Below are 27,443 nucleotides of genomic sequence, written 5' to 3' on the forward strand. Positions count from 1 at the left end.
TCAGATGAAAGAGAAGTTATATTGTTTGGGCTCAAAACATAGCTTAGTAGTGTTGGGACTCTGCCAGCCCTGGGCTTTCTGATGAAAATTTCTAGTCCTCTCCTAAAACAAAAACCCCCAACACGGAGAGTGGTTTTTTGTACAACTGTTTATACAAATTCAACAAAGGTCAGGAAAGGGCTAGGAAACACCACCAGACGCAGAACTTCACACCTAGGAAGCCGCCAGGTCCGAACCCACGCGAGAGCTCAGCTCACGCCTCAGAGGAGGACAGACAGACAGACGTGGGCACGTTTATTCTACTTCTCGACTCGGGTGCAAATCAGATCTACGTCGAGTACAAGAGCTCGTGCTGGAGCGAAGCCCTCCTGAGTGCAAAAGTCAGTCTGGACTGCAAGATTCTGAGCAACCTTGGCAGAGCCTTACTTCAGACAGTTCACGTCTGTCCACATCATGCTCATGTAACTTCGTGACACGCAGCCGGCTCGCGGCTTCCGTGAGACACGCTCCTCCACGGAAGGCCTCGGCCTGCTTTGTCAGCTCCGGTGCACCTGCAGACGGGCTTTTGCGTGGGTGAAGTACAGGTTACGTTCTCTCCTGCCTGAAGGAAACTAGGAAAGTTGGCAATCTCAAAACAATAAAAACACGGTTATGCATTCAAACCTTGCATAAATAACTTTTAAACAATTTGTACAAAAATAGTTCTGCATAATGTTAAGATGTAACAAAATCAACCAAACAAACAAAATGTGTCGAGACGGCAGCCGATGTGGTGTATGGTCCACATTATGTTGACACCAGAATCCTTGGGAGCTGCAAGGAACAGGTGTCCAGTGTCCAAAACAAAGGCCCGGGTCGGGCGAGGGGGCCTGCGCTTCTCCAAAGCCGGCCTCCGCCCGAAGGGAATGTCTTCTCGCAAAGGCCGCCTCGGGATGGTCCAGAGAGCAGTGCATGACGACACAGGGACCGGGGGCAGACCCAGGGCCACTCACCCCAACACCGGCGGCCCCCGGCTTCTCCGTGGCCTGTGGTCTGTGGTTCCAAGTTCCACATGGGGATTAAAGCCCTCTTTTTCTTTTTTTGTAAAGTCTTTCCCCTCCCCGGCTGAGGCCCCCACCCCATATTTACATACTTGTCCTAGGACTAACTCAGTTTCTGCAGGAGCTTCTCTTCCACCTGTCCAAACTGGACACTCACGGACATCTCCGCGATGAACCGCTCACAGCCTTCCTTGCTGACTTGCTTGCAGTGCCTCAAGTCAATATGACAGATATTTCCACAGCGCTTGAAGAAGGACAGGCACTGGTCAGTGACCTTATTGCAGTCTGTGGGGAAGAGGAGACCATGAGGAGGGTGGAAAGCGCAGAGCCCGAAGGCCCCAAGCCAGGCACCGCAGGGCAGATGGATGGAGCTCGCTGGCACCACCAGGAGTCCCTAATGACCTATGGAAAATGAAATCTTTTATTTATTTTTTGGTGGGTCTGGGGATGGAACCCAGGGGCATTCGACCTTGGAGCTACATCCCTGCCCTATTCCTAGTTTTTATTCTTTATTTTGAAACAGGATCTCACTAAGTTGCGAAGGGCCTCACTAAGTAGCTGACGCTGTCCGAACCACGATCCTCTGGTCTCAGCCTCCCGAATGCTGGGATTACAAGCGTGCGCCACCACGCCTGGCAGGCCCTCTACAACTTAGTGAGTCCCTGTTTCAAATAAAAAATAAGGCCAGGGGTGTGACTCAGAGGTAGAAAGGCCCTGGCCCAATCACCAGTACCAAAACAAAGTTAGAGACGCAACCAGCAGGAACAAGGCTCTAGATTCAATCCCCAGCCCTGGAGGAAAGGAAGGAAGGAAGGAAGGAAGGAAGGAAGGAAGGAAGGAAGGAAGGAGGGAGGGAGGGAGGGAGGGGAAAGGAAAGGAAAGGAAAGGAAAGGAAATTTTAGTAGCCTTGAGCAAGCATAATCCTAAATGGACGAGGGAAAGAGGCAGAGTGATTCTACAAAGCACCCAAAGGTGTGCGGCGTTTGTGTAAGGTACTATTTTATCAGAAGCAATAGGTATGATGGAAGGGGCTGATGAAGGGGTTAGAAGAGGAAGGTAGGCTTAAAATCTGTTTATGAAGCCAGGTATGGTGGCGCACACTTGTAATGGCAGTACTTGAGAGGCTGAGACAGGAGGATCCAGGTTGGCAGCCAGCCTCACTCACCTACTTAGCGAGGCCCTCTGCAACTTAGTGAGACTCTACTTCAAAATAAAAATAAAAAATAGGGCTGGGGGTGTAGCTCAGAGGAAGAATGCCCCTGGGTTCAATCCCCAGTACTGAAAATAAACATCTGTTTACAAGCAGTAAGATGCCTAGGTTCCCCAACAGGAGCCTGAGGTCTACGGCCTCTGGATTGGGGACTGCCATGCAAAGGGCTGGGGCCACTCCAATGGGCGGCCGGGGAAGAGTGACCTGCTGACCAATTAAAGCCCAGCCTCCTCCTACCACCAGCTCCCACTGGAAGTCTAGCTTCCAGCCGCCTCTATGGAAATCAGGGTGAGTCTTTAGTAACTTTAATTAACTTAAAAGGAAGACAAAAAACTCTGTCCCTGTTCCTCCCAAAATATGTGTGCAAAGCCGGGCGTGGTGCGCACGCTTGTCATCCCCGTGTTTGGGAGGCAGAGACAGGAGGATCGTGCAGGTTCAAAGCCAGCTGCGCGCGCTGGCTTAGGAGACCCTGTTTCCAAATAAAAGTATAAAACAGGTCTGAGAGTATAGCCCGGAGGTAGAAGGGCTTCCAGGAACCCCAGTACCCCCCCCCAAAAAAAAAAAGTGTGCAGACTACTCTTCAATGTTGTCTACAGCAGACAAACTCCGACCCCCTACCCAGAGCATCCAGTCATCCTTAAGTAGACAGAGAACCGAGCATGAAACCCAACCGAAAGAGAGCTTCCAGGGAAGAGCACAGCAGAGCGGCTGACGCTGACGACGCAGGCTGAGCCGTGAGGACTGGCAATACTGGACTGCTCTGACCAAGACAAAAGCCACTGCATATGGTTCCGCTTCAGCAGCAGAAATGAAAAACTCACTGTACAAGCCGTGTGACAACGGAGAGAAGACGACTGAACAACGGAGCAAGTAGATGCAAAGGTGGGAAGGAGAAGGGGAAGAAAAGGCGTCAGAAGACTGGTGCAGGAGCCGGGTGCGCAGCGCACGCGCGTCACCCCAGCACTCCGGAGGCTGAGACAGGAAGACTGCAGGTTCGCGGCCTGCCCCAGCGACCTAGTGAGCCCTCTGCAACTCAGTGAGACCCTGCTTCAAAACAAAGAATAAAAATTAGGGCTGGAGGTGTAGCTCAGAGGTACAATGCCCCTGGGTTCAATTTCCAGTACTGCAAAGAAAAAAGAAATTTACATTAAGACTAGTTCAGAAAGCAAGCAAACAAGGGAGAAGGAATAAGAAAGAATGCATTCCCCTAGAATTGAAGGTCATGTTTCTGTATTGAAAGGGCTCGAGAGTGTTCATGGTGGACAAAAACAGACTGAAATCAAGATCATCAAACATTACACAGGTAGAAGCCGGGCGTGGCGGCGCAAACTTGTAATCCCCGCGCTTGGGAGGCTGAGACAGGAGGATCACACAGGTTCAAAGCCAGCCTCAGCTACTGAGTGAGGCTCTCAGCAACTTAGTGAGACCCTGTTTCCAAATAAAGTATAAAAAAAATAGGTCTGGGAGTATAGCCCGGAGGTAAAAAGCCCCTGGGTTCCACCTTCAGACCACAAAGAGAGAGAGAGAGAGAGAGAGAGAGAGAAAGAGAGCTGATATGGGGTCAAGGAAGGAGGGCATCCAAGACCAGAGAGAAAACAAGGGGTTTCCAGGTTGGCGGTAGAAGTCCCAGGACCACAGCAGTGCAACAGAGGCGGCCAGTCCAGATGGAAGCAGGAAACCCAAGAGAAAAACAGAGGGGAAGAAAACAAGAGGGCGGGAGGCGAGGCCTCCATGAAGATGGACTGTGGAACTGAGCAGCCTGAGTGGGGAGATCACCACTCGGTTCTTCTGTGCAGTTTGATGAGACACTAAGCAAACAAAACTAAGGCCACCACTAACTCTAGCAGAGCACTCGGGCACCGTGTGAGGGGGAAGCGTGCTCGTGCTCCACCTGGCTCAGCAGCGACCATAACTAACGGTGACCTGATGAAACTGAGGAAGGAGAGGCGGGTGAGCACACCAGGACACCGAGGAGCGAGCCCGGGGTGCGGCGTGGCTTCACGCGGGCTGAGCGGAGGCCCCCTGCTTGGAAATGGGCAAATGCTGGAAGAGAGTGCTCAGGAGTTTAAGTGGTTGCCTGAGGGGTCAAGGTCAGAATGGAGAAGAGAAAAGCAAGAACTGCCTTGACCCTCCAAAAAATACTTCTAAAATGAAACTCAGCCTCAAGCACCACAGCTGGAATCCTAACGCCACCTGCGGTGAGACCAGGACCCCTAACCACGCTTGTGGGGCAGGAAGCACACCACTGGCAGTTATTTTGTGGTACAGACTTACACTGTACCATGAACACAGCTAAGTATGGAGGTGGGGCAGGCAGGGAGCAAAACGCAGAGGCCAGGTACAGAGGTATTTCTTTTTTTTTTTTTTTGTGGTACTGGGGGTGGAACCCAGAGGCTTTCTACCTCCGGGCTTTCTATTTTATTTGGAAACAGGGTCTCACTAAGGTGCTGAGAGCCTCACTTAAGTAGCTGAGGCTGGCTTCTAACCTGTGCGGTCCTCCTGTCTCAGCCTCCCAAACGCGGGGATGACGAGCCACGCCCAGCTTCAGAGGTATTTCTTAAGACTCCACCGCTCTTACAAGAATGCAAGGGTCTGGGCTGAGATGAAAAGATGACCTCCATGTGTGCGGGAAAACAAAATGCCAAATATGATTTGCACGCGCGCGCGCACACCCACACACCATTCCCAGCACCACACTGCAAGGAGACTTAGACTGAGAACACTACACGTCCACAATAACTGAACTGGAACCTGATGAAGAGCCGTAACACGTACGGCCCTTAGGACGAGACACCTCCGGACCGTCTCCACGGGCGGCTCCGTCAAGCCCGCTCTGACCTTTCAGCTGGTGTCCCTAAGAGGAGACCTCACTTGCACGGGCTCTTTGCTTGGCCTGTACGGCTGGGACAATCCCTGTCACACGACTTTCTGATGGAGGAGCAGAAGCCTCCGCAGCAGGCGGACCCAGTGTGCACCAGCGAGAGGCACGTGTCTACCATGTGTGAAGGTGGCACACGACTACAGAACACGCAGACCCTGGGGAGCAAAACACCAGGAAGGAGCCGCGCCGACGCACCTTCCTGGGGCGAGCTGCGCCCTGACACTGCGCTGCTGGGCAGGGGGAGGGGCAAGTTTCTCTCACTTCTTTTTGCAGTACTGGGGACAGAACCCAGGGGGGCATTCTACTTCGGAGCTACACCCACAGCCCTACTTTTTATTCTTTATTTTTTTGATAGTGGGGGATGGAACCCAGGGGCCTTCTACCTCCGGGTTACACTCCCAGACCTATTTCATACTTTATTTGGAAACAGGGTCTCACCAAGTTGCTGAGAGCCTCACTAAGTAGCTGAGGCTGGCTTTGAACCCGTGCGATCCTCCTGTCTCAGCCTCCCAAGTGCGGGGATTACAAGTGGGCGCCACCACGCCCGGCTTACTCTTTATTTTTTTTTATTTTTTATTTTTGGTGGTACTGGGGTTCCTGGAAGCCCTTCTACCTCCGGGCTACACTCCCAGACCTATTTTTACATTTTTATTTGGAAACAGGGTCTCCTAAGCCAGCGCGCGCGGCTGGCTTCGAACCTGCGCGATCCTCCTGTCTCCGCCTCCCAAGCGCGGGGATTACAAGCGTGCCCACCACGCCCGGCTTACTCTTTATTTTTGAAGCAGGGTCTCACCGAGTTGCAGAGGGCCTATGTAGCTGAGTCACTTTTTCTTTTGGTCTCGTCCAAATGTGACATCTTCAATCCAGACCATCCTCAGCTATCAGACCGAAGGGGATTCGCTGAGCTAAGGCCAGGACCGCTGCCTCGGTCCATCTCCCTGTGCCCCGAAGCCCTGCCCACTGGCAAGCAACCGTGAGCGCACGCAGGTAACAGACACGGAACAATGGAACCATCTGTGGGCTTCCCCCTCCAACAAAGGTAGAAACCAAGCTTCCTGCTGACCACGTGTCCATGGGTGGCCTGGAGCCCGCCACGCCCCACACCCTGGCTGTCAGGCATCTGCTCGTCTGCTACCACCCTCTGGAAACTGTCCCTAGCCTGTTTTTTGGGTCAGAAACCACTGCACTCACAACTCCAAGTCGCTTAGGTGTTTTCCCTCTTGGCGACGCTCTTGTTCACTGGTGCGTCACAGCACCCACCCTGCAGCTGTCCCCAAGCACGGACCCCCGCCCCGCCTCACCTGACAGGCTGATCTCCGTCAGGGAGTCCCGCGTGGTGGTGCCCGCAGCAGTGAGCAGGTTGACCGACTGGTCGGTGACGTGGTTACAATAGCTGAGGTGGAGCCTGGAGAGCAGGGGCATGTGGCGGATGATGAGGCGCAGCGAGGCGTCCGTGATGTCCAGCCCTGCCAGGCGCAGCTCCACGACGTTCCGGAGCTTGCTCCGGTTGTCCATCTGACCTGGAGGGGCCGTTAGGAGAGGGGCGACCATCAGCCTGACCAGGGAGATCAGGTCTGACTGACGGGACACGCGAACAGGCCGACCCGCCAGATGGAACACCTAGGACTTCACTGGCCATAAAGTGCTTCCCTCTCAAATCAGAATTCTTTTCTTTTCTTTTTTTTTGCAGGTCTGGGGATGGAACCCAGGGTCATTCCACCTCTGAGCCACACCCCCTACCCTATTTTCTAATTCTTTATTTTGAAACAGGGTCTCAATGAGTTGCGAAGGGCCTCACCAAGTAGCTGAGGCTGTCCGTGAAACGATCCTCCATTCTCAGCCTCCCAAGTGCTGGGATAACAAGCGTGCGCCACCATGCCTGGCCCCCAAATCAGAATTCTAATGTTTAAAAACCAGAAGAAGCCGGGCACAGAGGCACACGCCTGTAATCCTAGTACTTGGGAGGGTTCCAGGTTCGAGGGCAACCCCAGCAACTTAGTGAGACCCTCTTTCCAAATAAAAAAATAAAACAGGGCTGGAGGAGCTGCTCAGAGTAGAACACCTCTGGGTTCAATCTCCAGCAACCTCCCCCACGATTACACAGTAAAACTTAAAGACTTCTACATGCTCTAGAAAACTCAGAAGGCCTAGAAACCCTGAAGCCCCATTTCCTCCACACAGCGAGCAGCCCTACACCCTTTCCTTCCCGCTCTAAGCCCCATTTAAGCTGTGAGTGAGGGTCCGTGTGCCATGCTGTGAGTCCTCCCCGACCACACTGGCCCCTGTGCTTGAAGAGGCCTGAAGTCAACAGACGTTTATGTCCAAGCAGAAGCAGCCAGAGCCCTGGGCACAGCCCTGGCATGCACAAAGGAGCCTCTGCCTCTTGGACCTCTGCGCCCACAGCTGACCAAGACAGCTTACAGCGGCAGGGCCCCTCCCAGCCCCCTACACGAGGTTCAGACACACAGCCGGTGGGGGCGTGGCCAAAGTGGACCTGAGCACAAGCGGCCGGCCCGGAGCCCGCCGCCGCACAGCCTCTCACTCACCCGGCCTGTTGTCAGTGGGCGGCGACAGGAGATCTCGCATCTGGGCATCCTTGAGTCCTTCCACCCACTGGACGTCCAGGGTCCGGAGCAATGGACAACTGGCGCTGCAGAGGGCTGAGACGGCAATCCACGAGCAGCCCGACAGCACCAGGTCCCGGAGCCCTGGGGACAGAGCGGCCCAGTCAGGCACGCGCGCTCGCGCCCGCTGCACGCGGGCCCCCGCCCAGCTCACCAGGCAGCCGGTTGATGAGCCAGCTCAGCTGCTTCTTGGAGATGTTGGTCCAGCTGAGGTCCAGGGAGACGGGCTGCCGCCGGATGATGCCGCTCAGCATCAGGGGCGTGATGGACTTGCAGTGGTGCAGGTCGATGCGGGTCCACAACCGCTTATCACAGCACCTGGGCCGCAGGAGGGGCATCAAGGGCGCGCCGAGGAGCCCGGGGCTGCCACCCCGAGGGGAAGCTCAGCCCTCCCCACCCTGCAGAGCCCCATCCTGAGCAGCTGCGCTCTGATGGCCACGGGCCCCCAGAGGAAGCTGCGGGTGCCGCTCCTCACCAGGCCCCTGGAAGCCACCGTCCAAGCCACCCACACCGAGGGCGAGGGGTTGCAGCCAGCACCAGCCCCTGCTCTTTCAGTAGCTGGCAAAAGACAAGGGCCCCTGGGGGGCTAAGTCAGGAAGCCCAGAGCAGCAGGACACGAAGCTCTCCGGGGCTGGGGAGGGAGGAACCAGGACCCGAGCAGGCACACTCAGTGCCCCTGGCTAGTGCCTGGGCCAGGGCGGGCCCTCACCAGCGGTTCCAGGTCCTGCAGACCCGCATGCAGACACACAGATCTTGGTGACTGAGGTAGCTGAAGACGGCCATCCACACCTCCCTGTGCATGACGTGGGCCGCCCCATTGTCCAGGGGCAGCGAGTCGGGCGGGGGACTGATGGGGGGCGGACGGATCACATGGCGCTCCATCTGGATGCACTTGGGCGGGGACGCAGAGGGCGGTGGCCTAGAGAGCACTCGGGGTGGGCTGCGCAGGCTGGGCCCCAGCGGATGCCGCAGCTCCCGGGGCGTGCCGCCGAGCCCCTTGCTGAAGCGGTGGGGGCGCTCGCAGAGGCTGGGCGGCCGCTTGGGCTCCTCGCTCTCGCTCTCGGGCTCCGACTTGATGGGCGGGCGCTGCTCCTGGGCCAGGCTGCTCTCGGTCTTCTGGATCTCGTGGTTGAGCTCCTTGCTGAGCTCCTTGCTGAGCTCGCGGCTGGCGAGCCGCCGCCTCCGGCGCATCTTGGCCTTCTTCTTCTCCTCGGGGCCGTCGGGCCCCTCGTTGCTGGGCCCGGCCGTGGGGGAGCTGGAGCGGGAGTGGTCGCTCTCCCTGGCCTTGGGGGGCGCCTCGGGCAGCTCGTCCTCTGGCTCCTGCTTGAAGCGCCGGAGGGGCTTGTTGGCCAGCGCCGCCCGGTCCTCAGCGTTCTTCCAGGACCGCCGCTGCACAGGAAGGGACAGCGGACGGGAGAGCAGCAGTCAGCCCCATGCTCAGGACGGTGCCCCTCAGCCTCCCAGTTCTTGCTGTGGACTTGTGGGCTGCCCAGGAGCGCCATGCAGCTCTGGCAGCTGAGCGCGGGCCAGGGGCACGGGAGAGTGGGGAGATGGTACCTTTTTCCTGAACAGCTTATCTTCTTTGCCAGGTTTTAGCTGTCATGGGGAAGAAAGAATGCAGAGCTTGCTCCTGGACATGGAGGGCTGGGGCTCCTCTACGCCGACCCCACCATGAGCCTAGCCTCTAGTTGGGGGCTGCAAGGATGCCTTCCCAACCAGCTGCTGTTTCCCAGGGGAGCCGGAGTAGGGGGATACTCGACTGCCCCTACCCAGCCACCCACCTGCTCCATACAGACCCAGAGAGAGCAGCTGCCCATCACGCGGCCTCTAGGAGCCCAGGCTGGAGCGCAGCCTGTGGGCACCGCCAGCCCAGCGAGGGCTGCAGCCGGGAGAGGCTCCAGGCGCCCCCTTGTGGCCAGCGACGGCACAGCGGGGGCGGAGCAGGGCCCCGGAATCTCAGAGTCCCTGGGCCAACAGGGCTTCCCCGGCAGCTTCAGCTTCTACCCCAACCAGCTTGTCTCCTCCCAGAGCTCCCACAGCCCTGGGACCGGCCAAGGGCGGGCGGGGGACAGCCTCGGAGCACCTGCTGCTGGAAGTAAGTGAGGCTGGATCTCCACCAGGGGCTGAGGCTGCTGCCTAGAGGGGGCCTCTGCGAGAGGTGAGAGGAGGAGCCGGGGGGCGTTTGAAGCGTCGAGGCCTAAGGGTGGAAGAGGAGCAACTGGCTGGCTGGCCCCTCCTCCCTGGCGGGCCTCTCAGGAGGGTGACCTCTCACCGCTGCCCACCCACCCGCCCCGCCCCGCCCCATGCCCCGCGGGCAGCCCCTCCGCCAGGCCTCGTACTCGCTTGCGCCCACTCAGCTCCTGGGGCTTCTCATATTTCCGCTTCCTCCTCAGGTGGATGTCATCGGACTTTCGGCGCAGGATGCTGTCCGGGGGCGCCTTCTTGGGGTGCTCCTCGGGCCTGCGCCGGGGCGCCTCCTCACACTCGCTCCGCCGCTTGGCAGGCTCCTGCCCCTCCTTGCTGTCCCGGTTCATCTTCTGCTCCTTGAGCAGGGAGCCCGGCAGGTTGGAGGCATACTTAAAGCCCGGGCCACGCTTTTGCTTGTAGGCCAAAAAGAGAGAAGCAACCACCCGAATGTATATCTTTGGCCATGTCCCTCCTCCCCGCTGCCAGCGCCCGCCAGCCTGACCACCCGGGACAGGCTGGTCCGACAAGGCCCGCCCGCCCCCTCTCCCCAGACGTGGAGCCTGCACTCACTTTCCCGGTCTTGCCGGCATGGTTGCACTTCGGACACTCCCAGCAGTTTGGAAGCTCCTCGTTGACCACACCCTCTGACTCCTTGCTCTGCAAAGACAGGCCAGGACTCAGCAGGCAGGGAACGGTGCCCGGCGGTGCCTGGAGGGCATGGGGGCTGCGGGCCAAGTCTTCCAGGACACCCCCACCCCCACCCATCCCACTCAGAGCCCAAAGAAAACAGCTGAGCGTGGCAGTGCTGGGTCAGGCCAGGGTTCAAAGGCTCAGCCTCTGCATTGGAGCCCGGAGCCTCACTCCGACCTCTGTGCACCCCTCTGAAGAGCCAGACACCCTGCGCAGTAAGGGGACCTAAGTTAAACAACAGGGCCCCTCACAAGGCTCCGACGCATGGCTGTCTCACTTGCAGGAGCCCGGGAGAGGAGAGACAACTGCTCCACTGCCCCAGGAAGGCTGCCTTTAAAGCCAAGGACACCAGAGCCCCCATCCACAGGCTGCGTGCGCCCTGACTGTCCCGGGCAGGCCACGCGGACACACAGGCCAGATGCTGCAGTGTCCTGGGACAGAGGGCACAAGCCGGCCCGATGCTTGCCCGGCCTGCGCTTGGCACAGGAGCTGGTTCTTGGAACGGAGGCACCAAGCCATCTCTCTAGGACACGCCTCCCGGCCAGGTCTGGCCACCCCCCTCCAGTGGGCCTCAGGTCTCCACGCTGCCAGATGCAAGCGGCAGCTGGCGCTGTCTGTCTGTGAACTCCCAGGCCCTGTGGCTCTGCAGCGCTACAAGTGGGGTCAGCACTCAGGACCCTCCGGCACACACAATGCCCTCGGCATGCACCTGCCTCCCAGCGCGCAGTCTCCTGGAGTCGCTCACCTTAAGGCACCCGGGGTGGATGATCTCGTTGCAGATGGAGCACTCCATGAGCATGAGGTTGAACTTGCCCTCCTCCTCCTCCACTGTGTCCTCCTTCCCGGCCTCGCCACACACCAGGCACACGGCGGTGTGGGGCAGCACTGGCTGAGGAGCAGACAGGGAGTCAGCGGGGCTGGGGCAGGGGCAGGGGCAGGGGCAGGGAGCCGCCCCGGCCCCATCCACACGCTGGGCTGGGCAGACAGCTGGCCACCTGTGTGCGGGCGCTGTAAGAGCGGGCTGGGCGGGTCAGCCAGAAGCCCCTGCCGCCCTGGCTTACCCATTAGTGAAGGGAGGCAAATGGGCAGCAATGGGCGTATTAGATGGAACGAAGGCTACCGCAAAGGAGGCAGGGAGGAACAGGGCCGCGGAGGACAGAGCGGAGGCTGATTTTAAAAGTAGAGGTCAGAGCCGGGCGTGGGGGCGCACGCTTATCACCCCAGCATGGGGGAGGCTGAGACCTGAGGATCGTGGTTCACAGACAGCCTCAGCTCCTTAGTGAGGCCCCTTGGCAACTCAGTGAGACCCTGTTTCAAAATAAAGAATAAAAAATAGGACAGGGGCTGTAGTCTGGAGGTCGAATGGCCCTGGGTTCCATCCCCAGACCCCTCTCAAAAAAAAAAAAAAAAAAAAAAAAAGGAGGATTAAAAAACAGTGTAGCTTGGAGATAGAATGCCCCTGGGTCCAATCCCTAGGGCGGGGGGGGGGGCGGGGGGGCGGGGGAGAAAAAGTAGAGGTTATCAAAGCCTCCCGCTTAGCAAAGACCTGAATGAGGTGGGATGTGAGCCCGACCCACAAGGGCTGAGGCCCGTCTCACCGGTCCTTGGTCCCCAGACCTTCACAGGGAGTGCTTAAACCTTCTGGCCTGTGCTGACTACCTGCTGGCTCCCCGGCACCGTGGGCCAGGCCCACAGCCCAGCGAGAGGATCAGCAGCCCCATTTCAAAAAGCCTTGTTTGTTTTTTGTTTGTTTGTTGCAGTACTGAGGATGGAACCCAGGGGCATTCTATTCCAAGCTACACCCTCAGCCCTATTCTGAAACAGGGTCTGAGTTGCAGAGAGCCTAAGTAGCTGAGGCTGTCCACAAACCATGATCCTCCAGTCTCAGCCCAAGTACTGGGATAGCAAGCGTGCGTCACCATGCCTGGCTCTGAAAATGCTTCAATGAGCCGGGCGTGGTGAGCACGCTTGTCATCCCAGGGCGGGAGGCTGAGACGGGAGGATCGCACGGGTTCGCAGCCAGCCTCAGCTACTGAGTGAGGCTCTCAGCAACTTAGTGAGACCCTGTTTCCAAATAAGGTATAAAATAGGTCTGGGAGTGTAGCCCGGAGGTAGAAAGCCCCTGGGTTCAATCCCCAGTACCACACACACACACACACAGACACACGTAGACACACACACACGCACAGACACACACACAGACACACGCACATAGACACACGCGCGCGCGCACATACACACAGACACACACAGACATACACACACAGACACAGACACACGCACACACGCACAGACGCACACACACGCACAGACACACACAGACACGCGCACAGACACACAAGCGCACACACACGCGCGCGTGCACACACACAGACACACACACACGCACAGACACACACACAGACACGCGCACACACACAGACACAGACACACACACAGACACACACACAGACACACACACACACACACACACACTGCTCTATTGATTCGATGACATTCTCATTCCTTGCGCACACAGCGCCGCTGCACACCGGGGACTGTAGCCGGGAAGATCGCTCATCACAGAACGGCATTTTTATGTGAAGACTGAAAAAGCCCAGTGGGTACAGACAGTTCCTTCCTTCCTTCCTTCCTTCCTTATGCAGTACTGGGGATGGAACCCAGGGGCATTCTACCTCCAAGCTATATCCCAGCCCTATTTTTTATTCTTTTATTTATTTTTTTGTTTTTTGTTTTGTGGTCCTGGGGGTGGAACCCCGAGGCTTTCTACCACTGGGCTATACTCCCAGACCTATTTTCTACTTTATTTGGAAACAGGGTCTCACTGAGTTGCTGAGAGCCTCACTCAGTAGCTGAGGCTGGCTTCGAACCTGTGCGATCCTCCTGTCTCAGCCTCCCAAGCTTGGGGATTACAAGCGTGCGCCACCACGCCCAGCTGATTTATTTATTATTATTTTTATTTTTTGGTGGTACTGGGGTTTCTGGAAGCCCTTCTACCTCCGGGCTACACTCCCAGACCTATTTTATGCTTTTTTTAATTATTTGGAAACAGTCTCTTAAGCCAGCACAGCTGGCTTAGAACCTGTGCGATCCTCCTGTCTCCACCTCCCAAGTATGGGGATTACAAGCATGTGCCACCATGCCCGGCTTACTTATTTATTTTTGCGGGTCTAAGGCTGGAACCCAGGGGCTTTCGACTTCTGAGCTTTACCCCCTGCCCTATTTGTATTCTTTATTATTATTTATTTATTTATTGTGTGTGTGTGTGTGTGTGTGTGTGTGTGTGTGTGTGTGTGTTGCTGGGGATGGAACCCAGAGGCTTTCTACCTCCAGGCTATACTCCCAGACCTATTTTATATTTTATTTGGAAACAGAGTCTCACTAAGTTGCGGAGAGCCTCACTAAGTAGCTGAGGCTGGCTTCGAACGTGTGCGATCCTCCTGTCTCAGCCTCCCAAGTGCGGGTATTACAAGTGTGCACTACCATGCTCGGCTTTTATTCTTTATTTTGAAACAGGGTCTGAGTTGCAGAGGGCCTCACTAAGTAGCTGAGGCTGGCCGTAAACCGCGATCCTCCTGTCTCAGCCTCCCAAGTACTGGGATGACAAGTGTGCACCACCACACCCAGCCAGACAGATTTTCTTGAAGTCCAAAGAAGTCAGCCTGTCATTTCCAGAAAAACAACCGATAGCATTTGATGCAAAAGACAGAATTCAAGCATTTGAAGAAAAATGGAAAGTCTGGAAAACTTATATGAACCACTATGAACTGGGAGTTTTCCCAGTACAGGCTTTTCTGATGAGATTTGTGGGGGTATAGATATACTTATGTACCTATGTATGCATTTTGGTCCTGGGAATGGAACCAAGGGGCCCTCTACCTGATCTGCACCTCCAACCCTATTTTATTTTTATATTAAAACAGGGTCTTGCTAGGTTGTGGAAAGTCTTGCCACTTGCTGAGGCTGGCCTTGTATCTGCGATCCTCCTAAGACTCTCAAGTACTAGAATACAGGTGTGTGCCACCACGCCCAGCTTTGGTGGTAGTATTAACAAATGAGGTTTTATATATGTATGCTAATATTTGGGGAATCTGCCTCAGTGAGCCAGCAAATTCTGAGTGACCAATGCATATGGTTACAATAGCCAGATGAGTAAATGAGCTCCTGGGGCAAAACCCAGGGCTTTTAATGTAACCATGTGAAAAGCTCGATACAGTTTCAGAATCCCTGTTACAACCAACCTTCAAGAAACTAAGAAACTGCCCCCTGTCGGGTCCTTGCCTGTGTTAGAGTGCCCACAATTATCTGCAAAGGCTTTTTTTTTTTTTTTTGTGGTGGTACTGGGGTTCCTGGAAGCCCTTCTACCTCCGGGCTACACTCCCAGACCTATTTTTACAATTTTATTTGGAAACAGGGTCTCCTAAGCCAGCGCGCGTGGCTGGCTTCGAACCTGCGCGATCCTCCTGTCTCCGCCTCCCAAGCGCGGGGATTACAAGCGTGCCCACCGCGCCCGGCTCTGCAAAGGCTTTTTAATATACTCTTCCCTAGTTCAACTTCTTATCCAGTGTGAGACTGAATTTTCCTTATTCTCCTTCTAAAACAACATATTATGACAGATAGGAAACGGCACTGGGGATGGAACCCAGGGGCATTCTACCTCTGAGCAATACCTCCAGCCCTAGTTTTTATTCTTTATTTGGACACAGGGTCTCAATGAATTGCAAAGGGCCTAAGTAGCTGAGGCTGTCCCTGAACCGCAATCCTCCTGTCTCAGCCTCCCAAATACTAGGATTATAAACTTGCGCCACCGTGCCCGGCTTAATCCAGGTCCTTGCTAATGAAACAGCTGTAAGAAATTTATAAAAACATAAAACAAGTTGGGCATGGTAGTGCATGCCTGGAATCCCAGTACTTGGGAGGCTGAGACAAAAGGTTCCCAGGTTTGAGGACAGCCTCAGCAATATAGCAAGATTCTCAGCAACTTAGAGACCCTGTTTCAAAACAACAACAACAAGAAATTACCACCAACAACAAAATAAAATATAAAATATAAATAAATAAATAAAATATAAAATAAATAAAATATAAAATAGGTCTGGTAGTGTAGCCCAGAGGTAGAAGGGCTTCCAGGAACCCCAGTACCACAAAAAAAAAAAAAAAAAAAAAAACACTAAAAAAAGAGGGCTGTGGGTATAGCTCGGAGACTCAATGCCCCTGGGTTCCATTCCCAGTACTGAAAGGAAAAAAAAAAAAAAAAACAAGACACATTTAAATTCAAACAGAACACTGAAGGTAAGCCTAACAATCACCTAACAAATGCTTAGTGAGCATCTGCTCTGGCCTGAACCTGGGGCCCGAGGGGTGCAGGAAGAGAAAGCTGCTCCCTGAAAGGTACTTGGGCAGACAGAGACGTGCTGAAACCCGAGGAGGGCAAAGAAGAGCGTTCACAGGTCCCCTGAGCGGCAAAGGCCGACTTCTGGAGGGCCTGGAGGACGAGGAAGCTCGCCCAGGAAACCCACAGCACGGGAGGCTGGAGCTGGGGACCAGCCCGGGCTCAGGAGGCCTGGGGCAGGCGCCGATCCTAAGACCGGCGGACGAGAGGAGCCCGGAGGTGGAGCCGGAGAGCAGACGGGCTGCAGCGGGCACAGGAGACGGCAGCACCTGAGAGAGAAGGGCCCTGGCGGGCTGGTCATCTCAGCACTCCAGGCTAAGACAGAAGGAGCGCAGGTTCAAGAATAGCCTCACCAGTAGTGAGACTCGCAGCAACTAGAGAGACCCTGTTATAAAATAAAAACAAAGGGCTGGGTGTGGTTGAGCACGCTCTGTAATCCCAGCATTTGGGAGACTGAGACTGGAGGATCGCAGGTTTGAGGACAGCCTCAGCTACTTAGTGAGGCCCTTTGCAATTCAGTGAGACCCTGTTTTGAAATAAAGAATAAAAAATAGGGCGCCGGGAGTGGTGGTGCACGCTTGTAATCCCCGCACTTGGGAGGCTGAGACAGGAGGATCTCGCTGGCTTAAGAGACCCTGTTTCCAAAAATAAAAAGTATAAAACAGGTCTGGGAGTGTAGCCCGGAGGTAGAAGGGTTCCATTCCCAGTACCACCAAAAAACAAAACAAAACAAAACCACCCAGAGTCCCACACATGAACTTCAAATCTTCTCCAGTAACGTGCATAGAAACCCAGGCAAAGATTTGTATTGAATTTGAGAGTTAATAACCAGAATACATAGATTTCTACAACCTAACCACAAAATGCCAAAAGATCCAATTAAAAACGGCCACGGGACCTGAAATAGACATTTTTCTTTCTTTTTTTTTTTTTTTTTTGCGGGTCTGGGGATGGAACCCACGGGCATTCAACCTCTGAGCTACACCCCCAGCCCTATTTTTTTTTATTCTTTATTTTAAAACCGGGTCTCACTGAGTTGCAGAGGTCCTCACTAAGTAGCTGAGGCTGTCGGCGAACCGCGAACCTCCTGTCTCAGCCTCCCGAGTGCTGGGATGACAAGCGTGTGCCACCACGCCCGGCTTGAAATAGATGTTTTTTCTAAAGAAACATATGGCCAAGCAGTACGTGAGAAGGCATGGCGTGGTGGTACACCAGTAAGCCCTACAATTCAGGAGGCTGAGGCAGGAGGATCCTGAATTGGAGGCAATTTATCAAGATACTGTCTCAAAATATAAAATAAGAAAGCCAGAGAAGCTGAGCATGGCAGTGCACACCTGTAATCCCAGTACAAGGGAGCACAGACAGGATCACAGGTTCAAGGACAGCTTGAGCAGTTTAGCAGAGACTGTTTCCCAATCAAATAAAACAGGCCGGGGTAGCCTGGAGGTAGAGGCCCATGGGTTGCACCCCCAATACCAGCCCTCACACACACACGAAGATGGGTGAAGAATAGGGCTGGGGGTGTAGCTCAGAGGCAGACCATCCTTAGGTTCAATCCTTAGTACCATAAGTGTGTAAACAGATGAAAGGCCGGGAATGTAGCTCAGTGGTAGAGCACTTGCCTAGCATGCCCGAGGCCCTGGGTTCAATCCACAAAATTTGCCCTCCCACAAAAAATTTCTGTCACAAGCTACAATATGGATGAGCCTTGAGAATATTATACTGGAGATACATTAGTCACAACCAGGTGCGGAACAAACTTGTAACCCCATTACACGGGAGGCCGAGACAGGAAGATCGCGGGTTCACAGTCAGCCTCTGTTTCTTAGGCCCTCCGCAACTTACTGAGACGCTGTTTCAAAATATAGGGCTGGGAGTGTAGCTCAGAGGTAGAATGCCCCCTGGTTCGATCCTTAGTACCACAAAGGGAAAAAAATATACCAGCCACAAAAAGCCAAACACTGCGTGATTCCATTTAGATGAGGGACCTGGAGTAGTCACTCTTAGAAACTGAAATGGAGCCGGGCGTGGTGGCCACGCTTGTAATCCCCGCGCTTGGGAGGCTGAGACAGGAGGATGGCACAGGTTCGAAGCCAGCCTCGGCTACTTAGTGAGGCTCTCAGCAACTTAGTGAGACCCTGTTTCCAAATAAAGTATATTATAGGTCTGGGAGTGTAGCCTGGAGGTAGAAGAGCCCCTGGGCTCCACCCTCACTACCACACACAAAAAACCTGAAATGGCCAGTGGCTGCCGGGCTGGGGTAGAAGGGGAGAAGGGACTAGATGTTTAATGGGTGCAGCATTTGTAGTATTGCAAGATGGAAAAGTTCAGGAGATCTGCCACATAGCAATGTGCCCTCGTGATCAACACCACTGTCAACACTTAAAAAGGGCTCAGATGAGGCAGGCGTGGTGCACAGGCCTGTAATCCCAGGACTTGGGAGGCTGGGGCAGGAGCATCCCAGGTTCGTGGACAGCCTCAGCAACTTAGAGAGACCTTGTCTCCAAGTAAAATAGGGCTGAGGGTTGTAGATCTGAGGCAGAACATCCCTGGGTTCAATTCCCAGTACCACAGAAGTGCGCGCGTATACACACACACACACACATACGAGGTTCAGATGGTAACTTTATGGTATGTGTGCCACTGGGGGGCGCACTGGGCTTGGAGGGGCATCAACAGCCAGGGAGAAAGGGCTCACCTGTGCCAAGCTGGGCCTGCTGCGGCCCTCCCCAGAACTGAGGAATCCTGCCCCTCCAGCTGAGCCGGCTCTCCAAGGGGAGGGGGGGGGAGGATGACCAGCCCAAGGGAGGGCCGAGGGGGAGGGGAGGCAAGTGTGTAGGGACTCTGAGGACCCGAACCCAGGACCGTGGCAAGCTGGCAAAGGCTACCCCACTACCCGATCCTGGAGCAAGGCCGGGCGCCCACGCACCCTCCGTCCCCCTCCGTGCGGGGCTGGTCTTCCGCCTAGCCTCCGAAGGCAACGGGAAGGAAGGGGGGCCGGGACCATCACGACTAGCCCCTAGAAGTTGGCATCGAGGTGAGAGACGGGGCGGGCTGCCCCACCACCTCAAGCAGCGGGAAGCGAGGCGTTCAAGCGTCGCCCGCAGCCGCAGGCCGGCCGCTCCCGGGGAGTGCGTGACGCACGGCCTCCTGACGCACTCACCGCCACGCACTGCCGCATGATGCAGCTCTGCTTCATCCGCCCGGGGCCGCCGAACTTCTTCATGTCCTTGCAGAAGTGGCACTCCCCGCACTCGCTGCGCAGGCACGCCTCGCACTTGCGGCATCGCGTCCGGCGCCGGCGCGCTCCGGCCGAGGTCCGGTTGGCGGCCAACTTCACCGCCGAGGCCGGGCCCAGCTTGCCCTTGGGCCGACCCACCGCCCGGTTCTGCGGGAGAAAGACAGCGGGTGAGGCGGAGGCTGCAGGGTGGCCGGGAGAGCGGTGTCCCGGGAGACTACGCCCGCGCCTGCCGTGACCAGCTACAGCGTGACCATCTACAGAGGTGATGTGGTTCAAGGGCATCCGCCTGGCGAACCCTGACCCTGCCTGACGGCGTCCTTCTGGATGGAGGAAGAGGCAGACATCCCACGGGGAACGTGGGGAGCCAGGGAGAAGTGGCCACGTGCCCGCAAATGCTAAAACTTTGCCCGTCTAAAGATAAAGGCCAGGTCGCCAAGGGCTGCAGCCAGACCAGAGGAGGGAGAGGTGAGGAGGCAGCTCGGCCTGGCCGCACCTGGCCCACAGTGTAAGGGATGAAGGCCTCTGAGCTCACACCCCTGCGGCCGCTCCAGGAGCTCCTGCCAGGCCCCGCCCCTCCCCAAAGGCCGTGGAGCCAAGTAGGCCTGTTACTCTGCCAGAAACACCACCCCACTGCGCTGGCACCACATGTCCTGCAGGGCCAGTTCACGCGGCCCCTGCCCCCGGCACGGCCCGTCCCTGCGCTGTGAGCCCCAGCGTCTGTCTCCAGCGGATCCCGCGGAGACAGGGCACCGAGCTCAGAGGGCTCTTAAGCACCGCGGTATCTCCACAGAACGGCCTGGCGCCCAGAGCCCCCAGAAGGGTGGGCAGTGACCTACAGGGCCCTTAGCCCCTGAGGCCCTGCCTGCTGCTCTCCCCGTGCAGAGCACAGAAAGCGGTGCTGATGCTGAACAGTGAGTGACAAGCCCGAGGCCTTCAGGAGCTGAGCTAGAGGCCAGGGAGCGCCCGCCAAGGACCTGAGGTGGAGGACGGGTGACCATCCGTCCTACTGGAGCACACTTCTCAAACGCCAAGGGGACCGGGATATGGCTAATCCATACGGCAGGCCAACGCGTTATGCCAAAACCCTCTGATATAACTGGCACCGAACACTTAAGCCCCTCTCAACCAGCTGACCACCATCCACGGCTGCCACCCTTTGGACCTCACCGTTTGTCAGCCTGGGAGGAGACGGCCCAGCCTGTTAGCTCCCAGGCCTAGAGAGCTGTCACCCAGCGCCGCACCAGTGGGAGGATCCTTACAGAGACGCGCCACAACACACCAGCTGCCCAGGACATCCGACCACCAGGGGAAAGCAGTGCCATCCCAGGACCCAGCCGCACCGTCGCCAGTCTACCTCCGCAGCACGGCGGTCCCCGAAGGGAGCCGCTCTTTGGTACGGACACCTAAGCAGACCCTTCAGAGCCTGCAGGGTCAAAGGAAGTGGCCAGGCCTCCAGGGGCCAGGCGCTCGGCTCAGGTAGCGCGGCCGCTGACCGCCACGGCTCTCAACGTGCTCTCAACTTCAGCTTGTAACCCCGATGCCCCTGGCCTGCCCCGGATTCTCTCGGTCCCGCCTGCCCCAGATGAGAGCCAGCGAGCGCCCTGTTGGACAAAGGAGAGCTGGGTTGCAGGCGGGCAGGAGGGCCGCCATGGCCACCTCAGGGAAGGGCCGCCATGGCCACCTCAGGGAAGGGCCGCCCACAAAGCCACTCTTCCTCCAAGCGGCTGGAGGCCTCTTCCCGTCCTTGCGAGGTCTAGACTGCCCCCACTCACCCCATTCACACACAAGGACAGTCCCACCTCGCTCACGCTTCTAGTGGGACCCAGCAGCCCACACACGGCAGCCACATCTCGTCGGCTCTGCCTCCAGGGGGAAGCAGGACACCATGTTTCCAGCACTTCTGGACTTGAGAGCGGCACACAGCAGACCGTGAACCTGAAAACTTGGCCACCAATGAGCAAGAAAGAATGCCAAAGGGGCGGGCACAGTGGGCACACCTGGATCCCAGTCACTGGGAGGCTGAGCCCGTCCAAGGACAGCCTCAGCAATGTAGTGAGATTGTTTCAATACAGGGCATGGTGGTGCAGGCTTGTAATCCCAGTACTTGGGAGACTGAGACAGAAGGATCGCAGGTTCCTGGCCAGCCTCAGCTACTTAGTAGACTGCCCCTGGGTTCCCTGGGCATGATGGGGTACATGCTTGTAATCCCAAGAGTTAACTCTGCAAGGTGCCTTCATGGCCCCATTTTTCAGATCAGGAAACTGAGGCAGGAGGTCTGGGGGGTCCAGGTCTCAGAGCCAGCAGAGGTGGCGTGGACTCAAGACAGCAGAAATGGTGGCCCCAAAGAGCCCACGGGCACCGCCGCACATCCCTGGGAAGACCAGGGGTGTCTCGAGGCCCTGAGCGCAAGGGCACACTGAGGACAGCCACGCCAGAGGGCACACGCCCTGCCCATCCCAACTCAGTCCTCGCGCCCCGGAACCCGGGCGACATCACCGACAGCTTCTGCGAGCACCACGTGAGTGACAGAGGTCGCCAAGGACCAACTGGAGGAAGGGCGCAGGCCGGGCCTGGCGCAGGAGACTCCAGGAACGGACCAACTAGAGGGAGGGCGCAGGCTGGGCCTGGCGCAGGAGACTCCAGGATCTGAAAGGCAGGCCGGGCGGCAGCCAGCAAGGCCAGAGGCGCTCACTCCCCCCACTCCACAGCGAGAAGTACGTCTCCCACCCAGGGGCCGCAGAGACATCCCAGAAAATGACTAGTGCTTCTAAAGAAACCCCATTTCCAGAGACCTCTAACCTTGCCTTCTCTACAAGCTAGAGAACAAGCTAGGAGAGCTTTATCAAGCTAGGAGAGCTTTGCCTGCCAGGTGTGGCGGAGCAAGTGTGGAACCCCAGTACTTGGGGGCCAAGACGGGAAAAGCGCAAGCTTGTGGCCAGCCTCACGAACTCAGCGAGGCCCTCCACAACTTGGTGAGTCCTGACCTTGTTTCAAAATAAGACAGGTGTAGGAGTAGAGGTATCAGAGGTAGAATGCCCTTGGATTCAATCCCCAGTAGTGCAAAAAAAAAAGAAAAGAAAAGAAAAAGAAAAAGGAGCTGTGAGTGGTAGTGCCAGCCTGCAATCCCAGTACTAAGGAGGCTGAAACAAGGGGATTGCAGGTTCGAAGCCAGCCTCAGCAATTTAGTGAGGCTCTCGGGAACTCAGCGAGATCCTGCTTCTAAATAAAAAATAAAATAAAACAGGGTATAGCAGCTTATAGAACAACCCTGGGTTCAATCCCCAACACACCACACACACACACACACACACACGCACACACACACACACCACACACACCACACACACACAGCTAACAAGTTCACCGAGAGGTGACAGAGCTTATGAAGTGCCCTGGGACTCATTCATTAACCCCCCACCCACCCCGTGTGTTCTGGCTGTGAATTAGGTAGCAGACTCAGCCGCCAAGTGCCGGGACCAGAGACGAGTAAGATCCGTCCCAGCTCTAAGCCACGCGCTCAGGTCTGGGCAGGGCGGGCAGAAAGGCTACAAGCCAAGGCCAGCTGGAGCACTAGCCCCTTCTCAGCATGTGTACCAACGCTGCGAGGCGGCCATTCCTGTCACGCCCATCTACAAGTGGGGAGACCGAGGCACTGCACGCGTGCCCGTGTAGCCCCCCTGTGGGCGTGGAGCCCTGAGCCCAGCCTGCGCCTTGGCATGCTGCCCCACAACAGTGCCTCCTCTCGCGGGGCAGGAGCACCCGGGCCAGGGAGCTGGCCATCAGGAGGCCCGGGGGCGGGCAGGGCTCACAGCCGGGTGGGGTGGGGCTAGGGAGGGGATGTTCTGGGCAGACGGCCGGTAAGAGAGATGTGAAACTCTATGAGACATTCAGGGAACTGCAATCAGCGCGGAGGCACGAGGAGCCTCAGCCTGCAGGGCCTGGTGGCCGGGAAGGAAACGCACCCTGCAGGGCGACACCAACGGTCTTCACCCGCAGGAGCAACAGGCTGCGTCCTCCAAGCGGCTGTGGGGGATTTTTTGGGGCCACGAGCGAGACGAAAAGCAGGCTGGCTGGCTGAAGATGATCGTGAGCAGAGATGGCAGGAGACGCCCGTGGCTGGGGCTGTAGCTGAGGGGTAGCCTGCTTGGCTAAGGTGTGCAAGGCCCTGGGTTCCACCCTCCGCACCGCAGGAACACAATACGAAACAGGAGGCTGCAACCAAACTAACCCATGCCCTGGTTTCATTTATTTATTTTTCGGTGGCCCTGGGGATTGAACCTCTGAGCTATACCTCAGCCCTATTTGATTTTTTGTTTTGAGACAGGGTCTCCCTTCGTTAATATCAGGATGAGGGTCTTACTATTTGATGAGGCTGTCCTTGAACCTGCGATCCTCCCATCTCAGCCTCCTAAACCCTGGGATTAACGGGTGTGCTGTACCTCGCCTGTCCATGACCTGGTTTCCGACCCAGGTGACTGAGGGAATTGTGGATGCAAACAGGAAGAATCCTGGAAGACGGAGCTCTCTGGGTTGAGCGATGGGAGGAAGGAGGGGGCTTAGGGCGGGGAGGACAGCGACTCTGGGGCAGACTCACAGAATCTAAGGGACCCACGCGTGTCGGAGCCCACACGGGGGAATCAACCCAACACGGAGTTACAGCTAGTGGGAGCCACCAGGCTGCCAGGGGAAGAGCAGAGAGTCTTCGTGTCCTCTCAAGACTGAAAACGTGCCAAGCAAACGGCCAGCTGCTGAGCGGTGACCAGCAAGACAGAAGTGGCAGGAGGAGGCGCGGCCTCCCAAGGCCAGGGAAGTCTCAGGAAGGAGTGGTCATGAGTTGCCACCAAGAGAAGGGAGAAAAAGAAACATGGCTAAATGTTTTTACGATGAAGACAGCTCCCAGTTTCCCGCCAAGTGACCGCACTCAGCCCACAGGCTTCTCTGAACTCGCTAATGTTGCCTCGGGCCGCTCCACACAGCCCTGTTTACCTCGATGTTCTGCCTGACCTCACATCCTCCAGCAGAGCCGGGCACCCCAGAAATGGCTGGATTTGCCAGTGTCCACACACCTGCAGACCCCAGGGAGGACTCCCACAAAAACACAGGGCTACTGGAATGCCCGGGATGGGGGACCTCAACAGGATCTGAGGAAAGCAGGGGGCCCCATCCCCAGAAAAATGCACATGGGCCCAAAGTCACCAAACTTCCATATACATTTTTGGAAAGGCTCAGGGACTCACTTTTTTTTCTTTTTTGCAGGTCTCAGGATGGAACCCAGGGGTATTCGACCTCTGAGCTACACCCCCTGCCTATTTTTTATTCTTTATTTTGAAATAGGGTCTCACTGGGTTGCAAAGGGCCTAAGTAGCTGAGGCTGGCCACAAACCACAATCCTCCGGTCTCAGCCTCCCGAATGCTGGGATTATAAGCGTGCACCACCACGCCCAGCTGACCCCTGTCTTAAAATATCACGATTTAAGAAACTTATCATGAGCCAGGCATGGTGGCACACGCTTGTAATCCCAGCATTCGGGAGGCTGAGACCCGAGGATTGCGGTTCGCGGACAGCCTCAGCTACTTAGGCCCTTCCAAAGGCAACTCAGTGAGACACTGTTTCAAAAATAAAAAAACTAAGAATAGGGCTAGGGGTGTAACTTGGAGGTAGAATGTCCCTGGGTTACATCCCCAGTACGGCAAAAAAAAAAAAAAAAAAAAAAAAAAGTACCGCAAATAAAAAAAAAAGGAAAAAAAGAATAACTCAGTAGTATGGCCACATAAATTTCTGAGATTTTCTTCTAATTACTATTATTACCATCAGCAACAAATTGTTGCCATTTTTATTTGGGGTGGGGGAGGGGAGAATAAAGCCATTTTATTTAAAGGGTTAAAAAAAAAACCCAGATGGAACAATTCCTCTGACCGCTGCTCTTTGAGGGGCACCTCCCCAACCTGGAAAACACTGCTTAAGAATTTTCCGACACATCCCGTAGGGAGAAGGCTTAGCCAAGGGCGCACACCAGCAAAGGACGGGCGAGGGGCTCCTGCCAGCGTGGCTCATGGGCTGCCCTGGCTGTCCTGCAGGCGGGAGGGAAACCCAGGCAGCTGCGGGAGGGCAGACAGCCGGCCCAGCAGGACACCGGCAGGCACTAGACCCCAGAAGTGTGGTTCTGTAGCCAGACTCGACAGAGGTGTGAGGCAGGGGCTCCGCCCAGCTGCAGGGATGGGGGCCATACAAGTGCCCAGCAGGGCCTTCCCCCACGGGTCTGATACACGCACGCACGCTCCAGGGCATGCACCTCCTCCTCACCAACAAGGGCCAAACCCCGAGTAGGAGAGGAAGCCAGGTCTAGTGCCTTTGAAGTCCTCCAGGAAAGCGACTTCTCTGGCTGGGGAACCGCCGAGGAAAGTGTGGAGGGGCATAAAGGGCAGGGGGCCGCGGCCTGGAGGGAGGGTCTCGAGCTGACATCATTTCCCCTGGGGCTATGAAAAAGCTGCCGGGCAGTGCCCGGCCTGGACACCGCCGTCCCTCAGTGAACCTAAGCAGAAAAAAACCTTAAACATCATAACCTGCAGAGAATTCCTGTGCCTAGAGGCTCCAGAGGTGTCACAGCCTGCTGGCCCACAGACCTGGCTACAGGAGTGCGGGTCACCTCCCGACAACAGTCTCACTCAGGAATGGCAGGAACTGAACATGTGTATTCAAGCCCACGGACAGAGGAAGCCTGTCCGTGCAGTATCCACGTCTGTATCTACTGCAGGCCAGAGGGTGTGACCAGACTTAAAACCCAGGTACGAAGCCGGGCACGGGCCCGTGGAGTTGATCCCAGCACGTTGGGAGGCTGCGGTAGGAGGATGGCAAATTCAAGGTCAGCCTGGGCGACAGAGCCTATCCACCCACACACACACACACACACACACACCAGCCAGGTGCGGCGGTACACACCTGTAACCCTAATACTTGGGAGGCTGACACTGGAGGATTGCAGATTCCTGTCAGCCTTAGCAACTTAGCGAGGCCCTCCGCAACTTAGACTGTGTTTCAAAAGAAAATGGGGCTGGGGTGTAGCTCAGAGGCAGAACGCTTCCTGGTACCAAAAAGTGAGGGGGGGGCTGAGGATGTGGCTCAGTGGTCGAGTGCCCCTGCGATCAACGCCAGTACCCCCCAATACGGCAGGTGAGAAGAACCTCGACGCGCCGAAGCCCAGGGCGCAGGGGTGCCAACGTCCCGGCGGTGACCGGGCGCCAGCGGAACGGCGGAGCGCTGGGCGGTCGGCCGACTCGGGCGGAGCTGCACACGGCCACATCAGGTTAGACGCGTGGACCGTGGAAGCAGAAGCCAGAGCCATGCCGGAGCGGGCCGCGGAGGCGCCGGCCGGCCAGCCCCGAGCCCTGGCCCGTCCCTGGCGCGCAGAGCCCGGTGGGCTTCGGGGGCGCCCGGGGCGCGCGCCCGCAAAGCCGCCCAGGGCGCCGAGGGCCGCGACTGGGGCTCCCGAGCAGAGCCGCCCGCGGGCGCCGGCGAGCACTTCCTCCACGAGGAGGGAGCACGCGCCATGCCCCCCAGGGGAGGCCGCCGGGGCTGCACGCCCGGCTCGGGGCGCCCGCCGCCGCAGACAAAGCTCGGCCGTCGGCGGCTCGGCGGCGAGGCCCGCCACATTGTCCGCACACGCCCCCCGCCCGCGCCCGCGCCGCCGCCAAACTTTCTCCCCGGCCGCGCCCGGCGCCGACCTGGTCCGGCTCCGAGTCATAGTCGTCGTCCTCGGCGCTCACGGACATGGCCATGGCTCATGGCGGGCCCCGGCTCGCGCGCGCTGACATGGCCGGAGCGGCAGCAGCGCCGCCGCCGCCGCCGCCGCCGCCGGGCGCAGGCTCGGCTCGGCCGGGCTCGGCGGGCGGCGCGAGGGAGGAGCGCGAGGGAGGAGCGCGAGGGAGGAGCGCGAGGGAGGAGCGCGAGGGAGGAGCGCGAGGGAGGAGCGCGAGGGAGGAGCGCGAGGGAGGAGCGCGAGGGAGGAGCGCGAGGGAGGAGCGCGAGGGAGGAGCGCGAGGGAGGAGCGCGAGGGAGGAGCGCGAGGGAGGAGCGCGAGGGAGGAGCGCGAGCCGCCGCCCGCGAGGCCGCGCTCATGCATATGCATGCGGCGGGCCAGGAAGGGGCGGGGCGCGGGCGGGCCAATGGCGGGGCGCGGC

The 27,443-nt window shown here is 57.1% G+C and overlaps 1 protein-coding gene across 4 annotated transcripts in view; it reads right to left on the reverse strand.

The window, feature by feature from the left end:
• Positions 1-1,143: 1,143 nt before the first annotated feature.
• The window catches only part of KDM2B (lysine demethylase 2B), a gene marked incomplete at both ends in the record, with an annotated part of 96,698 nt that continues 70,398 nt past the window's right edge, over positions 1,144-27,443 (reverse strand). The window contains 12 exons of one of the 4 annotated variants that reach the window (XM_080717936.1): positions 1,144-1,325; positions 6,433-6,651; positions 7,678-7,839; positions 7,910-8,073; positions 8,465-9,144; positions 9,313-9,351; positions 9,839-9,952; positions 10,095-10,355; positions 10,513-10,599; positions 11,378-11,521; positions 19,188-19,412; positions 26,988-27,041. In XM_080717936.1, the coding sequence (XP_080574062.1) occupies positions 1,144-1,325; positions 6,433-6,651; positions 7,678-7,839; positions 7,910-8,073; positions 8,465-9,144; positions 9,313-9,351; positions 9,839-9,952; positions 10,095-10,355; positions 10,513-10,599; positions 11,378-11,521; positions 19,188-19,412; positions 26,988-27,041 (2,331 nt within the window). Of the gene's footprint in view, positions 1,326-6,432; positions 6,652-7,677; positions 7,840-7,909; positions 8,074-8,464; positions 9,145-9,312; positions 9,352-9,838; positions 9,953-10,094; positions 10,365-10,512; positions 10,600-11,377; positions 11,522-19,187; positions 19,413-26,987; positions 27,042-27,443 lie in introns of those variants that run through there. The other 3 variants (XM_080717935.1, XM_080717934.1, XM_080717937.1) reach the window with 3 other exon arrangements.

Source organism: Muscardinus avellanarius (assembly GCF_963383645.1).
Source record: "Muscardinus avellanarius genome assembly, chromosome: 21".
NCBI lineage: Eukaryota > Metazoa > Chordata > Mammalia > Rodentia > Gliridae > Muscardinus > Muscardinus avellanarius.